The 18,325-nt window shown below is 44.6% G+C and overlaps 1 protein-coding gene across 1 annotated transcript in view; it reads left to right on the top strand.

The window, feature by feature from the left end:
• The window catches only part of LOC116973727 (dynein heavy chain 8, axonemal-like), a 622,328-nt gene that overhangs the window by 67,181 nt on the left and 536,822 nt on the right, over nucleotides 1-18,325 (top strand). Inside the window, 2 exon segments of the mRNA XM_033022036.1 lie at nucleotides 9,354-9,461; nucleotides 9,550-9,651. Coding sequence (XP_032877927.1) covers nucleotides 9,354-9,461; nucleotides 9,550-9,651 — 210 coding nt within the window.

The raw sequence follows: 18,325 nt of genomic DNA on the forward strand, positions 1-18,325 counted from the left end.
CGCAATATAGGTCTTCTATATAGTGGATTTTGGTTGAAGCAGACTAATGCTCCCATTGCACCGTCCCCAATTCTGCCAGTTACCCATTGAACTGGCAACATGTGGCATGCTTCCAGTGGTGAGAGTGGAGAGAGCGAGCATCATAAAGGCAGCGTGAGTAATGGACCTGTCCCTAGCGCAATGTATGCGGGGTTGGGGACTCAGCAACTCTCCAGCCTGTGAATTCCTGCTGGTTTAACCATTCAACGCCACGTTTCTTCCCACCCGGCTTTAGGTTACACTTTACTCCCCCCACCCCCCCCCCCCCCCTCCTTCATTACTCGGTTATAGCGGACAATCAGCAATAACAGACGCCATTAGTTAAGTTCTCTGGCACTTTAACTTTTAGTCAAGATTCCTGGATTTGCAGTTTCAAGTTCAAGTTCACATTTATTGTCACATGCACCAATTGGTGCAATGAAATTTGAGTCCACACTGTAATCCACACTGTGATGGAAGGCAATAAAGTTCAGTCATCTTCCTCTTTGTTCACCCGTGGTCGGGGCCTTTGAACCCTCCGCAGTCGCCGCTACGGATGGCCCGACCCTCTTGTCTTGATGATCAAAACACTGGCATCGGAACAGAGCAGAACACTCAGCGGCTTGGAGTTTCCGAATCGGCCGCTTCCTACCGGAGACCGCGGCTTCCGAAGTCCACAGATCCCGCTGGACGGAGCTCCAACACTGGCGATCCTCAGCAAAAGATCCCAGACTCCGCAATGTTAAAGTCAGCACCCATGGCTAGAAGCTCCGCAAACCCCAGCTCAACGGTGTTAAAGTCAGCAGACCCAACACTCCGGAGCTCCAACACTGGCGTTCCCGGCAAGGGATTGCCCCACTCCGCGATGGTAATGCAGCGCTGTGCCCGCTGCTGAAGCTCTGGGCCATTTCCGGTAAGAAGCGGCTGATTCAGTTTGTAGGCCGCAAGGGGGGGGGGGGGCGAAGATGTGACACAAGAAAAGACGCATATCCGTCCAGGTAAGTGGCTGAAAAATGGTTTCCCCCAATTTCCCCCCACCACCCCCCACATTAGACATACTAAGAAACATTAAAACATACATTTAGACGCACTAAAATTGTATTGTATTGTATTCAAATTTATTGTCATTGTCTCAATTAGAGACAACGAAATGAATTTTCCTTACAGGCAGTATCATAAAAATAAATAAATAATAAAACATATTAAAAATAAAATTGAATTAAAAAAAGAAAAGCACAGACACAGAAGGTCCACGACACAACATAACACAGTGGCACCAAGGTGAGGAAGGCACCATAGTCCAGCCATCCTCCCCTCCGATCTTCCCAGATGTTCATCCGTGGTCTGGGCCTTCCGAGCACCCGCAGTCGCCGCACCGGGCGGCCCGATGTTCAGGCCCTCACGCCGGGCTGGTGGAACGCCGACGCCGATCCCCGACGGTGAACATCCTCCTCCTCAGCGGCCCGGACCTCCTGATCAGCTGCCTCCCGCAGCCGGAGTCCGCAGCTCCCGAGTCCGCAGGCCGAGCTGGGCGGAGTCGCAGGACCCCGCGTTGTTGATCAGCGCCGCCCGCGTTGGGAGCTCCGCAAACCGCAGCTCCATGATGTCGGTGCAGCAGGACCAGCACTCCGGGCTCCAGACGGCGATCCCCGGTAAGGCATCGCCAGCCCCGCGATGTTACAGCGCTGTCCCGCCGCTGCTGGAGCTCTGGTCGATCCCGGCAGGAAAGGCCGCGCCAATCCAGTAGGTAGGCCGCTGGGGGGGTGAGGACGCGACTCGAATAATAGCCGCGTCCTCTCCAGGAAGCGACCGAAGGACGGTATCCCCCTTACCGTGCCCTCTTCCCCCACATAAGGGCATTTAAAAAAACATAAAAAACACACTTTAACATAACTAAAAAAACAAAAAAACAAAAAGATACCGGGGCTGAAGGTGGAGGCTGCTGGCACCAGCGCCACCGGAAGTACAACAAAAAGGGTGCAAGGACCAACAGCTGCTGGTTAGGCCACCACTGCGGTGGCGCCAGCCGATGGACACTTGTGTCCTCATGGAAATGCATAATGTTTTCTTGATACTATTAGTTCAAAGACCACATAATTTGATCCATCAATCTTTCACACCATCAATTTTAGTGCAATTCCTAATTTATAGATGCCATTGGGAGCCCTGTAAAATGTTCTGCTGCCACAGACCATGTCGTAGAATCATAGTCAGACAGCGTGGAAACAGGCCCTTCAGCCCAATTTGCCCATGCCGACCAATATGCCCCATCCACACTAGTTCCACTTGCCTGTGTTTTACCCATATGCTTCTAAACCTATCCTATCCTTGTCCCTGTCCAAATGTATTTTTAAAAGTTGTGATAGTACCTCATCTGGCAGCTCATTTTATAGACCTACCAGACTTTGTGTAAAAAAAAGTTGTCCCTCAAGTTCCTGTTAAATCTTTCCCCCATTCACCTTAAACCTATGTCCTCTGGTTCTTGATTCCCCTACCTTGGGTAAAAGACTCTGTGCATTTCACCTATTTATTCGTCTTATGATCTTGTCCACTTCTATGAGATCACCCTCATCCTCGTGCTCTCCAAGGAATAAAGTCCTGGCTTGCTGAACCTTTCCCTATAGCCCACGTACTCAAGTCCTGGCAACATCCATGTAAATCTTCTCTGCAACCGTTGCAGTTTAGCAACATCTTTCCCATAACAGGCAGATTATGTTGGCCTCATGATAGTGCCTTGTGGAGATTTTGCTGATATTCTCCTTGATATTGGTTATGGCTAAACTTGTATTTCTCAGTGTTTTCCCACCACTCCCAGAACACTTCTAATAGAAACATAGAAACATAGAAATTAGGTGCAGGAGTAGGCCATTCGGCCCTTCGAGCCTGCACCGCCATTCAATATGATCATGGCTGATCATCCAACTCAGTATCCCGTACCTGCCTTCTCTCCATACCCTCTGATCCCCTTAGCCACAAGGGCCACATCTAACTCCCTCTTAAATATAGCCAATGAACTGGCCTCGACTACCCTCTGTGGCGGAGAGTTCCAGAGATTCACCACTCTCTGTGTGAAAAAAGTTCTTCTCATCTCGGTTTTAAAGGATTTCCCCCTTATCCTTAAGCTGTGACCCCTTGTCCTGGACTTCCCCAACATCGGGAGCAATCTTCCTGCATCTAGCCTGTCCAACCCCTTAAGAATTTTATAAGTTTCTATAAGATCCCCTCTCAATCTCCTAAATTCTAGAGAGTATAAACCAAGTCTATCCAGTCTTTCTTCATAAGACAGTCCTGACATCCCAGGAATCAGTCTGGTGAACCTTCTCTGCACTCCCTCTATGGCAATAATGTCCTTCCTCAGATTTGGAGACCAAAACTGTACGCAATACTCCAGGTGTGGTCTCACCAAGACCCTGTACAACTGCAGTAGAACCTCCCTGCTCCTATACTCAAATCCTTTTGCTATGAAAGCTAACATACCATTCACTTTCTTCACTGCCTGCTGCACCTGCATGCCTACTTTCAATGACTGGTGTACCATGACACCCAGGTCTCGCTGCATCTCCCCTTTTCCTAGTCGGCCACCATTTAGATAATAGTCTGCTTTCCTGTTTTTGCCACCAAAATGGATAACCTCACATTTATCCACATTATACTGCATCTGCCAAACATTTGCCCACTCACCCACCTATCCAAGTCACCTTGCAGTCTCCTAGCATCCTCCTCACAGCTAACACTGCCCCCCAGCTTAGTGTCATCTGCAAACTTGGAGATATTGCCTTCAATTCCCTCATCCAGATCATTAATATATATTGTAAATAGCTGGGGTCCCAGCACTGAGCCTTGCGGTACCCCACTAGTCACTGCCTGCCATTGTGAAAAGGACCCGTTTTCTCCTACTCTTTGCTTCCTGTTTGCCAGCCAGTTCTCTATCCACATCAATACTGAACCCCCAATGCCGTGTGCTTTAAGTTTGTATACTAATCTCTTATGTGGGACCTTGTCGAAAGCCTTCTGGAAGTCCAGATACACCACATCCACTGGTTCTCCCCTATCCACGCTACTAGTTACATCCTCGAAAAATTCTATAAGATTCGTCAGACATGATTTACCTTTTGTAAATCCATGCTGACTTTGTCCAATGATTTCACCACTTTCCAAATGTGCTGCTATCCCATCTTTAATAACTGACTCTAGCAGTTTCCCCACTACCGATGTTAGACTAACTGGTCTGTAATTCCCACGTTTTCTCTCTCCCTCCCTTCTTAAAAAGTGGGGTTACGTTTGCTACTCGCCAATCCTCAGGAACTACTCCAGAATCTAAAGAGTTTTGAAAGATTATTACTAATGCATCCACTATTTCTGGAGCTACTTCCTTAAGTACTCTGGGATGCAGCCTACCTGGCCCTGGGGATTTATCGGCCTTTAATCCATTCAATTTACCCAACACCACTTCCCGGCTAACCTGGATTTCAATCAATTCCTCCAACTCCTTTGACCCGCGGTCCCCTGCTATTTCCGGCAGATTATTTATGTCTTCCTTAGTGAAGACGGAACCAAAGTAGTTATTCAATTGGTCCGCCATATCCTTGTTCCCCATGATCAACTCACCTGTTTCTGACTGCAAGGGACCTACATTTGTTTTAACTAATCTCTTTCTTTTCACATATCTATAAAAACTTTTGCAGTCAGTTTTTATGTTCCCTGCCAGTTTTCTTTCATAATCTATTTTTCCTTTCCTAATTAAGCCCTTTGTCCTCCTCTGCTGGTCTCTGAATTTCTCCCAGTCCTCCGGTATGCTGCTTTTTCTGGCTAATTTGTACGCATCATCCTTCGCTTTGATACTATCCCTGATTTCCCTTGTTATCCACGGATGCACTACCTTCCCTGATTTATTCTTTTGCCAAACTGGGATGAACAATTTTTGTAGTTCATCCATGCAGTCTTTAAATGTCTTCCATTGCATATCCACCGTCAACCCTTTTAGAATTAATTGCCAGTCAATCTTGGCCAATTCACGTCTCATACCCTCAAAGTTACCTTTCTTTAAGTTCAGAACCATTGTTTCTGAATTAACAATGTCACTCTCCATCCTAATGAAGAACTCAACCATATTATGGTCACTCTTGCCCAAGGGGGCATGTACAACAAGACTGCTAACTAACCCTTCCTCATTACTCAATACCCAGTCTAAAATAGCCTGCTCTCTCGTTGGTTCCTCTACATGTTGATTTAGACAACTATCCCGCATACATTCCAAGAAATCCTCTTCCTCAGCACCCCTGCCAATTTGATTCACCCAATCTATATGTAGATTGAAGTCACCCATTATAACTAATGGAACACAATCGTTGTTGCACTTACAGCACTGGCACTTTTGGACTATTGCTTCTTCACCAATTACTGCTGGGCTTTTGCATTTAAATCTCCTTGTGTAGTGAGACCAGTCAGGTAGAGCAAAATGTTCTTTACTAGCGAAACAACACTCGAACTACACATGTACTTGGTCAGGAAGAAACGATCTGAGCTCCTGTTGTCCAGTATCAAACCCGAAATGGCGGTGCGATAAGGGAAGCATCTTGTCCCCGTCCCGTTGCGCAGTGGTCAGGCCAGAATAGTCAATTTCCGGAGCTAAAGTTAGAACGGCATTAATGGCAGGGCGAGATAAGACGTCAGCGACCTAGTTATGCTTACCTGCCACGTGCTGGATACAGGTGGTGAACTCCGATATGAAAGCCAAATGCCGTTGTTGGCGTGCTGACCAGGGATCGGACACTTTAGCAAAAGCGAAAGTAAGGGGTTTGTGGTCTGTGAAGGGTCTGCCCTCCAGGAAATACCGAATAGCCAAGTTGAAGGCCAGGAGCTCGCGATTGAAAGAACTGTAATTCCGCTCGGGGGGGGGGGTGCCGACTGAAATAGGCAAGTGGCTGCCAGCGACCGTTAATGAACTGTTCGAGGACCCCTGCCCGACAGCTGTGTCAGAAGAGTCTACGGTGAGAGCGGTATGGGCAAGTGGCTGCCAGCGCCTTCTTGGTTCCGTCAAACACGGCCGTGGTTTCCGCATCCCACACCAGGTCCCACTGTTTGCTTGCCAGACACTGGAACAAAGGTCGCATAACCTGGGCCGTCGCTGGGACAAAACAATGATAAAAATGAATCATGCCTACAAACTCTTGTAGCCCTTTCACTGTGGATGGCTGGGGAAACTGCCGATTAGCTTCCACCTTGGCGGGGAGGGGGGTTGTGCCCTGTTGGGTAATATGATGGCCGAGAAAGGAAATGGAATCGAGGCCGAACTGGCATTTGGCGGGATTAATTGCGAGGCCATGGTCCCTGAGGCGCTGACACAGCAACCGGAGGTATGCGCAGTGCTCTTGGCGGGAGCGACTGGCGACCAGAATGTCATCGAGATAGAAGAACAAAAAAATCTAACCCCTGGCCAACCACGTCCATAAGTTGCTGAAAGGCCTGGGCAGCATTTCTGAGGCCAAACGGCATCTGCAACCATTCAAACAGTCCAAAAGGAGTAATAATGGCAGTCTTGGGCACATCATCAGAGTGGACAGGGATCTGGTGGTACCCTCGCACCAGATCAATTTTAGAAAAATATTTAGTCCCGTCCAAATGGGCTGTGAAAACCTGTACGTGAGGGACGGGATAGCGGTCCTCAGTCGTGGAGTTGTTGAGGTGGCGGTCGTCCCCGAACGGTCCCCACCCGCCGGAAGACTTGGGGACCATATGGCGTGGGGAGGCCCATGGGCTGTCGGAGCGCCGCACAATACCCATCTGCATGCCCGTGCGTGGAGCGGTGGGCCGGTGGTGGGGATGTGGTGTATGACGCCGTGTCTGGGGTTGGCCGATTTAAACTGGGGGGGGGTCAGGATCTCAGGGAAATCGGCCAGAATTTGAGCGTACGCTTTGTCCGCGTCTGACACCGAGTCGAGGTGTGTGTTGCAGGGGACCGCAGGCCGCGACGATGCGGGCTGGAGGGTCTCTGAATGAACGAGAATTACTGCCGTTGACGGTGGTCAGGGTGGGGCCTCGCTTACAGGAACGGGTGTCGACCCCGGACGGGGGCAGTATGCTGATCTCTGCCCCCGTGTTGACGAGGAATCAGAGCTCGGAATGACAGCCCCAGACGTAGAGGCGATGTTTCTGGCTGACCACGGTAGCCTCTACTGGTGATCGGCTGAAGCTTTTTCCCGGATGCGATCAGGGAGAATGGCATCGGCGGCCTCTGCACCCCAGTGTTAATGGTAATAACACCACAGGCGCTTACTGGAATCCGCAGCGGCCGGTTGTGGTGTAGTGTCGGTAGAAGGTGGAATGGACCGTTGGGGCCGTCGCGGAGCTGTAGACACCCGACTGATGGAAGCACCGTCCTGTTGCTTGCCGAGCCACAAGTCCTCTCGCTCGGCGAGTTGCAGGGGGTTGGTGAAGTCACTACCGGTGGGGAGCAGGCGGATGTCGTCCGGCATCTGCTCGAGGAACGCCTGCTCAAAGAGAAGACAAGGCTGGTGAACGTTCATCAGCGACAGCATTTCGCTCATCAGTACAGACGGCTTGCGGTCACAGAGGCCGTCCATGTGCAGGATCCTGGAGGCTCAATCGCGGCAGCTGAGCCCAAAAGTATGCAGCAGCAGTGCCTTGAGGCCCCCATACTTGTTGTCGGCAGGCGGATGTTGAAGGTAAGGAATCAATTGGGCGACGGTTTCATGGTCCAGTACCAGGTAGAAATATTTAGTCGAATCAGCGACAATTTGCCGAATCTGAAATTGGGCCTCAATGTGCAGGAACCACACATGAGGTTGTACCACCCAGATAACGGGTATTTTTCGCGAAACTGCATTTTGCTGAGCCAGGTTGGCGTCGAGGTTCTCAGCGGCATTCATAATAAAGGATCCGAAAAACGTTCGGATCGACGGGGTCACCAATTGTAGTGAGATCAGGCAGGTAGAGCGAAATGTTCTTTAATAGCGAAACAACACTCAAACTAGATGTGTACTTGGTCAGGAATAAACGATCTAAGCTCCTGTCGTCGTGAGGAGCACTAGCTACTGAACATATTGAAAAACCCGCGAACTAACCCCCGGTCACGTGACAGTCCCGACCAATGACGAGGGTTCTGAATACACAGCTTCACCACCAGGTGCCGCTACACTAGCACATATTCCAGACCGATAACTGTTACTATGCAAAGTAGGAGTATTACGTGACTTTATTGTCCAATAAGAGTATAGGATGACCATTTAATAGTAGTATACTTACCCACCATTGGGCTTGCTCGGTTGGGATATAATGACTGAAATTCTTCAGAAATATTTTTACTCTATCAATGTTATCATTGAAATGCGGAAGATTTCTGTTTGGATCCGAAAACAGTGAATTTTCTGCACTGCTGGTAAAGAAATGGTGACAGGACTTATGCATCTCCTAGAATTTGGCTTAAGGTTCATATATTTGCTGTGGGACATGTTGCTGTTATACGTTATAATATCACAATTTTTTCTCTCCTTTTGATGTTCCGAGAACATTACATCCAAACATGAATAGTCGTATGTCGCTATGTAAATTTTAAAATGTCATTGAATAGAAAGCAAAGAAAACTTCAGATACCGGTTAATCTGATATACAAATGGTTAGAAATACGAGAAAATTGAGAGAGAAAATCAGAGTTTCAGTTCTGATCAATGGTTATCAATCTGAAACATTAATTAAGAATCAAAACAATCTGAAGATGTTTGAAATCTGGAATAAAACCCAAAAAATTGGAAATACCTAAAAGTTCATACCACATCAATGGAAGAGGAAAAGAGCTAATGGTTTAGGTTGAAGATTCTTTGTTGGAATTGGGGAGGAGGCAAAACAAATTTGTTAATACAATAACTCTTCCTTTTTCCACACTCCCTGACCTGCTGAGTATTTATGTTTAAAATATCACGAGCAACCTCAAGAGGTATCCCTCTAGCTGTGAACTGAGTTTATTCCCACATGGAAGAGCTTCCATTCAGTGAACAAAGTTATCAGGTTTCTAAACAGTCCTTCCATAAGACAGGGTACTATTGATTCACCTCTACTCAATTGAGGACATTGGACTTTGTTTAAGGAACTGATGTGCTCCAATGCTGCACTCTGTATCTTCCCATTTGCTCTTATCTATTGTACCCGAGTTGGAATGGTATATCTGATCTGTTTGGATCGCATGCTAACAAAAAGGTTTTCACTGTACATTGTTACATGTGAAATCATAAATCTAAACCTGAACCTCAGGTAATATAACTTTTGGTCTGTGAAGTATTTTCAACATTTTATCTCTCACTGTTATGCTCAATTTCTAGGTGACTATGACAAAAGGTGTTCCAAATTTGATAAATGCAATTCAAATGATCCACAATGTGTCAAGGTACTATAACACCTCACAACAGATGACTTCCCTCTTTATAAAGGTAGGCATTATACCCTGATTGTGTTTCATCTTTGAATCATTCTGCACTTTATTAATTTTATTATTGTATTTTGCTTTGTCAACTTTAGGTCACAAACCAAATGGTTACAGCCTGCAAAGAGTATATAACTGATGGTGGTGCTGTTCATGTATGGGATCAGGATTCTCATGTCATTTTTAAAAGAATGGAGGTGAATCTTTCTATATTATTAGCTTTCCTTTGCATGATGCACTCCTGAATTTTGACTGGACAGCTCTTGTTGCAATATATGCTTACTTAAGGGATAGATTTACCTGTCATTCAGTTCAGGAAGGTTCTCTAAATTGATTTTGGTATGAAGAGATGGGGGTAGCAATGCATTGTAAAATTGTGTGGAATTGAGGTCATTGCATTTTTCTTATATGTGGAAGATCTTGGTTATGAACTTCAATCATCAATGCCCCTACATGCTTGGCTCTTTCTGGGGTTCTATTGAAGTATAAACCAATGTTGTGCATCTTGGTCATTGGTCATTCAATGATAACTAGAAATAAGATGTCTGAAAATAAGTAACTACCAGCACTGCAAACTTCCATGTATTCCAAGGTGCCTTATGCATCATTTACCTTGCTTTGTGGTTGGTGAATGTCAATTCACCTTATTTCACAAAAGAAAGAGATTGTGTATTTGGAAATTAATCATATGTGTAATTGGCCAATATTCTGATAGTAATCATGATTCACTCATTCTTCACCATTCATTCACTGGAGCACAACCCACCATAAGGGTACAACATGCTTCCAGTGACATTCATGTTCCAAATGGAATCTGAGGAAGTAGCCCAAATGCATCTTCTGCCTGCCTGTCTTTGAGATACTCTACAATATTTCTGAGAGATTATATTAATTGTGGTAGTCTTCTACATGCTGCCCACCCTCATTGTTATAGGCTCATAGGCAGTCATAGAATCAAAGTATTGCAAACAAGTCGACCAATGAGCCATATCCAAGCTGGTCACATTTGCCCACACCTGGCTCATATCACTCTAAACCTTTCCTATCCATGTATCTGTTCAAATATGTTTAAAATGTTATTAGCATACCTGCCTCAACTACTTCATCTGGCAACGTGTCCCATATACCCACGATCCTCTGGGTGAAGTTGCTCTTCACATTAAATCTTTTCCCTCTCCCATTAAACCTGGCCCTCCAGTTCTTGATTCTGCTATCCTGAGAAAAAACACACCAATTCTCCTCACGATTATATAATATCACCCTGCCCAACCTGTCCATATAGCTCAAGTCCTTGGGTCCTGGTATTGTTAATTCCGGGTCTACACCTCTTACCCCTAGTCTGGTTTAGTCAAACACTAAGCCAAACTCTGGTTCCAAAACATTACTTTATTGTGGAACAAACTGCAGGGACGGTCGCCGATCCACTCACGCAAGACAACAATATTTTGTGCAAACAGAACAGAAGTCAAAATCAACCGACCCACCTCAAAGAATTACCCACCCACTTCTGAACTAAGGGCATGACATTACTTGGGGGAGGCAACCCCCTACAAGCCAATTACTGATACTGGCTACAAAACACATAGAACGACAACTCTTTGGCCCAATCATATAACAATACATAACATAGTTTCAACATATAGCACCGGGAGAAACACTTCCATTAAGTAAAGAAACATTATCTTTAAATAAAGAAACATCTTTGGTGAGGCCACTCTGCTGGACCAATCAGAAGTACCCACAGTAAGGTATTGCAACGCAGTTGAGACATAACATTTCCCCAACCAATCCCAAGCAGGTCTTTAGCATCAGGGCATAGCTCCACCTGAACAATCCCAGACATATTAGCAATTTGCAGGCCATATGGACATAAACCTTTAGCAACCCCTTCCCAGGCTTCAGACTCCCTGGGGCCATCTATGTTACATGCTTCTGCAACTCTCTGCAAATGATGTCAAGCAGGTTTTACTGTTCTTTTCACAGAAATCTTCCATTTTCCCAAGTACCCAAACGCCTGCATATTCACAGTATCAGCCTTGGAAATCATTTCTGCATTCACTCTAGCTTAGAAACACAGAAAATAGGTGCAGGAGAAGGCCATTCGGCCCTTCGAGCCAGCAGCGCCATTCAATATGATCATGTTTGATCATCCAAAATCATTACCCCATTCCTGCTTTCCCCCCCATATCCCTGGATTCCGTTAACGCTAAGAACTAAATCTAACTCTCTCTTTAAAACATCCAGTGAATTGATCCTCACTGCCTTCTGTGGCAGAGAATGCCACAGATTCACAACTCTGGGTGAAAAATGTTTTCTTCATCTCAGTCCTAAATGGCCAACCCCTTATTCTTAAACTGTGACCCCTGGTTCTGGACTCCAACATCAGGAACATTTTTCCTGCATCTAGCCTGTCCAATCCCTTAAGAATTTTATATGTTTCTATAAGAATCCCTTTCATCCTTCTAAATTCGAGTGAATACTAGCCCAGTCGACTCATTCTTTCATCGTATGTCAGTCCCGCCATCCTGGGAATTAACCTAGTGAACCTACGATGCACTTCCTCAATAGCAAGAATGGGCTTCCTTAAATTAGGAGACCAAAACTGTACACAATACTCCAGGTGTGGCCTCACCAGGGCCCAGTACAACTGCAGTAGGACCTCCTTGCTCCTATTCTCTAATCCTCTCACTATTAAGGCCAACATGCCATTAGCTTTCTTCACTGCCTGCTTTACCTACATGCTTACTTTCAGTGACTGATGTGCAAGGACTCCCAGAACTAGTTGCACATCTCCTTTTCCCAATCTGACACCATTCAGATAATAATCTGCCTTCTTGTTCTTGCCACCAAAGTGGATAACCTCACATTTATTCACATTATACTGCATCTGCCATGCATCTGCCCACTCACCCAACCTATCAAAATCATCCAGCAGCCTCATGGCATCCTCCTTGAGCTCACACTGCCACCTAGCTTTGTGTCATCCGCAAACTTGGAGACGTTACATTTAATTCCCTCGTCCAAATTCGTTAATATATATTGTAAACAACTGAGGTCCCAGCACCGAGCCTTGCGGCACCCCACTAGTCACTGCCTGGCATTCTGAAAAGGACTCGTTAATTCCTATTCTTTGCTTCCTGTCTGCCAACCAGTTCTCTATCCATGTCACTATCCTTACCCCAATACCATGTGCTCTACTTTTGCACACCAGCCTCTTGTGTGGGACTTTGTCAAAGGCTTTTTGAAAGTCCAGATACGTCACATCCACTGGCTCTTCCTAATCCATTCTACTTGTTACCTCCTCAAAAAATTCCTGAAGATTAGTCAAGCATGATTGCCCCTTCACAATTCCATGCTGACTTTGACCAATCCTGTTACTGCTTTCCAAATGCGCTGTTATTACATCTTTAATAATCTTTACATCTTTAAAGAACATCTTTAATAAGCTTGAAGGCATTGTTCCAAAAGCAGGGTGACCTTAACTGAACACATTACTCCAAGTGCGGCCTCATCAGTATCTTGTACAGCAGCAACATAATGTCCCAACTTTTATACACAATTCCTTGGCTGATGAAGGCCAGTATGCCAAAAGCCTTTTTCACGACCCGTTACACCAAGTTCAGGGAACTATGTACTTGTACACCCAGATCCCTCTGTGTCACAGCACTCCCCAGAGCCCTTCACTGTTCACTGTGAAGGCCCCTCACTGGTTCGACTTTCCAAAATGCAAAACCTCACACTTATCAAAATTAAGCTCCATTTGCCTTTCATTGACCCACTTGCCCAACTGATCTAGACCCCGCTGTAATTCATGATAACCATCTTCACTGTCTACGATACCATCTATTTTAGCATCATCTGCAATCTTACTAATGATGCCTTGCACATTCTAATCCAAATCATTGATATAGATGACAAACAGCAATCGACGCAGAATGTGCTTTCTCTGGACCCTTGGCAATCTAATATTCTAAAGCAGCCTACTATGTGAATCCTTATCAAAGACCTTGCTGAAGTCCATATTGATGATATCTATTGCCCTGTCCTTATCAACCTCCTTGGTTACCTCTTCAAAACTTTCAACTTCATATGACACAATCACTCATGCTCGAACCCATGAAGACTATCCTTAATCAACTTCTGTCTTTCCAGTTGCACATATATTTTATCCTTCAGAATCCTCTCTAACTGGCCGATAGCTACCAAATTATTCCTTGCAACCTTTCTTCAATAGAGGCACAATATTAGCCACTCTTCAATGTGACGGTATCTCACAAGTGTCTAACAGTGACTGATATATTGCAATCAGGGCTTCTGAAATTTATTCTCTAGCTTCCCACCATGTCCTTGGATAAACCTGATCGGGCCCGAATAATTTATCTACCTTTATACATTTTAGGAAACCGCCGCCTTCTCGACTGCAATACGGACTGTCCTCAAGACATCACCATTAACTTCCCAAAGTTCCCTAGTCTTTCACAAGTCATAGATGCCTGGATGCAGTGAAATTGTTTTGCATGCAATCCAGTTAAATCAGACTATTGTGCTTAAGTATAGTAGAATTTTATTGGATTGTAAGCAAAACAAGGAATACCATAGGTTATCATCTTCTTTAGCAGCCTCTTATCAAAGCATCTTATCAAACGTCATCTGAAAATTCAGGTAAACCACATCCACTGATCCTCCTTTGTCCTATTTATATCTTCGAAGAATTCCAACAGGTTCGTAAGGCAAGATCTCCCTTTCACAAAACTTTGGTGAGTTCGGCCCATTTTATCATGTGCTTCTAAGTACTGAGAAACCTCATCCTTTACAATGGTCTCTAAAATCTTACCAACCACTGAGGTCAGGTTAACCAGCCTATAATTTCCACTCTTCTTCTGCGCTCCCTTCTTGAACAGCGGAGTAATATTTGCAATTTTCCAATCATCTGGAACCATTCCTGACTAGTGATTCTTGAAAAATCATTACTAATGCACCCACAATATCCAAGGCCACCTCTTTCAGAACCCTGGGGTGCAGTTCATCCAGTCCAGGTGACTTATCCACCTTCAGACCTTTCAGCTTCCCAAGCACCTTCTCCTAAGTAATAGCCACTCCACTATCTTATTCCATTCATTTGCCATTTCTTTATTCTCCATTATCACTTCTGCTGGAAATCTGAAATAAAAACAGAAAATGCTGGTTACATTCAATAAGTCAGGCAGCTTTCATTAGAACGGACTTTCAGTTCTCATATAGCCGGCATTTTGGAACAAGAGCATGGGGAAGATGAGGAGGATAAGGATGGACAGGTTAAACAAAGGAGAACACTATGTTCAAATCAAAATACGATAAATGTCATGTACTAAAAACCACACCAACCTCTCTATCCATAGCCTTCTCCAAATATACAGTGAGGCCAAATGCATACCAGAAGAATAACACCACATATTATGCTTAGGTCACCAATGGTTAATTTTTTCCAATTTAAAATAACCTACTTTCCCCATGTCACTTTAACATTTCTAGGTTCTCCAGTCCTTTGTTTACTTTTTTTCATCCCCTCTCTCCCCCATTACCTAGATTTGTTATCCTTGCCCACATGCCAGTCATTCACACACTTCTCCACCTGGGTTTCTTCTCCATCGGTTAATCCCTCCTTCTCTCCTCTGGTTCCATCATCCTTTCTTTATTTAGTCCCACTTATCACCTTCCAGCCTCTGTCGTCACCCAGCTTGCTTCATCTGCCCTTTTCTTTCCTTATCTGTTTTCACCTATCGCCCACCAACTTCTGTCTCTAAACTTCTATCCGCCAAGATAGAGCACCTCACATCTTTCAGGTTTAAATTCCATCTCTTATTCTCTCCAATCCTACCAACTGATCAGTATAATTCTGCAGCCAAAAACTACCATCCTCACATCCTCCCCCCTTCTCAATTCTCCGAACAGTCTGTCCTCAATTACATATTACCTGGGTGCTTTGTTGTTACCTTCGCCTAGCTAACAATGATCTATTCTACATTTTCCTTGTACTCCATCCCCTTTGTCTCGTTTTGACCACTTTCTCTTCCTTATCTATGTCTCTATCTCCCCTGACTCAGTCTGAAGAAGGGTCTTGGCCCAAAACGTCACACATTCCTTCTATCCAGAGATGCTACCTGTCCCGCTGAGTTACTGCAGCATTTTGTGTCTATCTTTGGTTTAAAACAGCATCCGCAGTTCCTTCCTACACACATTCTCGCAACCCGTTACCATCACCATATATGCCTTGTCTCACCGAACCAAATTTGGATCCAATTTATTAAATTATGTTGGACTCCATGGGCTTTTATGCTTTGAACCAATCTGCAATGAGGGGCTTTGTCAAATATTTCTTTCACAAGTCTTTCTCAAGTCATAGATGCCTGGATGCAGTGAAATTGTTTTGCATGCAACCCAGTTAAATCAGACTATTTTGCTGATGTATAGTAGAATTTTATTGGATTGTATGCAAAACAAGGATTTTCACTGTACACCTCACACTGTAACACATAATAATAAAGTACCATTGAACCATTTCAATCTTCATGTTCTCCATGGTAAAAAAAGGAAAAATAGTCATTGAGGATCATGTAAATCTCCAGTAGATGACCACTATAGTTTCTGAGGGGCCCTGTTCTCTATCTCGTTATCCTGTTTCCCTTCATAGACTTAGAAAATTGGTTTGGGTTCTCCTTAATCTTATCTGCTGGAATAGTAAACGGACTGTCATTCAATCAGATATCTACATTGATTCAGTTTTCATTGTCATATAAATTCATAAATTATTGGAGCAGAATTAGGCCATTCGGCCCATCAAGTCTACTCCGCCATTCAATCATGGATGATCTATCTTTCCCTTGCAAATCCATTCCCTGCCTTTTCCCCCATAACTGTTGACATGTGTGCTAATCAAGAATCTGTCAATCTCCACCTTAAAAATAACCATTGATTTGGCCTCCACAGCCTTCTGTGGCAATTAATTCCACAGATTCACCACCCTCTGACCAAAGAAATTCCTCATCTCCTTTCTAAAGGTACGTCCTTTTAGTCTCAGGCGAAAATTCAGGTTTAAATTCCATCTCTTATTCTCTCCAATCCTACCAACTGATCAGTATAATTCTGCAGCCAAAAACTAATATCCTCACATCATCCCCCCTTCCCAGTTCTCCGAACAGTCTGATTGTCCTCAATTACATTTTACCTGTTTGCTTTGTTGTTACCTTCTCCTAGCTTACAATGATCTATTCTACATTTTCCTTGTACTCCATCCACTTTGTCTCGTTTTCACCACTTTCACTTCCTTATTTCTGTATCTCTGTCTCCCCTGACTCAGTCTGAAGAAGGGTCTTGACCCAAAACGTCACCCATTCCTTCTACCCAGAGATGATGCTACCTGTCTCGCTGAGTTACTGCAGCATTTTGTGTCTATCACTGGTTTAAAACAGCATCTGCAGTTCCTTCCTACACACATTCTCGCAACCCGTTATCATCACCATATATGCCTTGTCTCACCGAACCAAATTTGGATCCAATTTATTAAATTATGTTGGACTCCATGGGCTTTTATGCTTTGAACCAATCTGCCATGAGGGACCTTGTCAAATATTTAACTGAAGCCCTCATAGACTACATCAATTTATCTACCCTCTTCAACACTCTTGGTCACTTTCTTGAAAATGAATCAAATTAGCCAGAAGGCATCTCTCCTTAACAAAGCAACTAGCCTTGATTAATCCATGTCTCCCCAAAATTAGATTATTCCTATCAGTAAATCTTTGTCGATAATTTCCCTTCTCACTGTAGGCAATTACCTGTTGCATTTACATAGAAACATGGAAAATAGGTGCAGGTTTAGGCCATAAGCTCCTTCGATATGATCATGGCTGATCATCCAAAATCAGTATCCTGTTCTGGCTTTTCCCCCCATATCCCTTGATTCCCTTAGCCCTAAAAGCTAAATTTAACTCTTGATCACATCCAGTAGTGAGTAGACCCCCACTGCCTTCTGTGACAGATTCACGACTCTCTGGGTGAAAAGGTTTTTCCTCATCTCAGTTCTAAATGGCCTACCCCTTGTTCTTAAACTGTGACCCCTGGTTCTGGACTCCAACATCGGGACAATTTTTCCTGCATCTAACCTGTCCAATCCTCTAAGAAGTTTATATGTTTTTATAAGATCCCCTCTCATCCAGCGAATATAAGCCCAGTCGGCCCATTGTTTCATCATACGTCAGTCCCGCCATCCCGGGAATTAACCTGGTGAACCTGCGCTGCGCTCCCTCATTAGCAAGAATGTCTTTCCTCAAATTAGGAGACCAAAATTGCACACAATAGAAAACTTAATCTCATGGGTGAAGCTGTTATATAATAATCCGACAGCCAGAATACTGACATCCAAATTCTTTCACCTAAATGTCACTTATCCAGGGGGAACAGACAAGGATGCGCCTTTCACCAATGTTATTTACTTTAGCCATAGAACCTCTTGCAGAGAGTATTAGATTACATTCGGGCATTCATGGATATAACACTAAAAATACCAGCAATAAGATTTTGTTATATGCAGACGATGTACTTTTATCTATCTATCTATTATTATATAAAACTGTGTGCCTGCCGGCGTTCGGCGTCCGTCCGGCTGCCGGCCGCCTTTCTTCCTTTGATTCCTTGCTACGCCGAAACCAGACGCAGAATCGCCGAGATCTTTTCCATTTCGGTAGAGATTTCACTTTTCTTTCAAAGTATTCACTCCTGATTACATTTCGTCGTGTTTATGTACACATTTTTAATCAAATCCTTCTCCCCCCCCCCACCCACCAATATTTCAACAAAAAAAAAGGCTTCTCACCCATAGAAGCAGCCCCAGCC

Source organism: Amblyraja radiata, chromosome 5 (genome assembly GCF_010909765.2).
Source record: "Amblyraja radiata isolate CabotCenter1 chromosome 5, sAmbRad1.1.pri, whole genome shotgun sequence".
NCBI classification, from domain to species: domain Eukaryota; kingdom Metazoa; phylum Chordata; class Chondrichthyes; order Rajiformes; family Rajidae; genus Amblyraja; species Amblyraja radiata.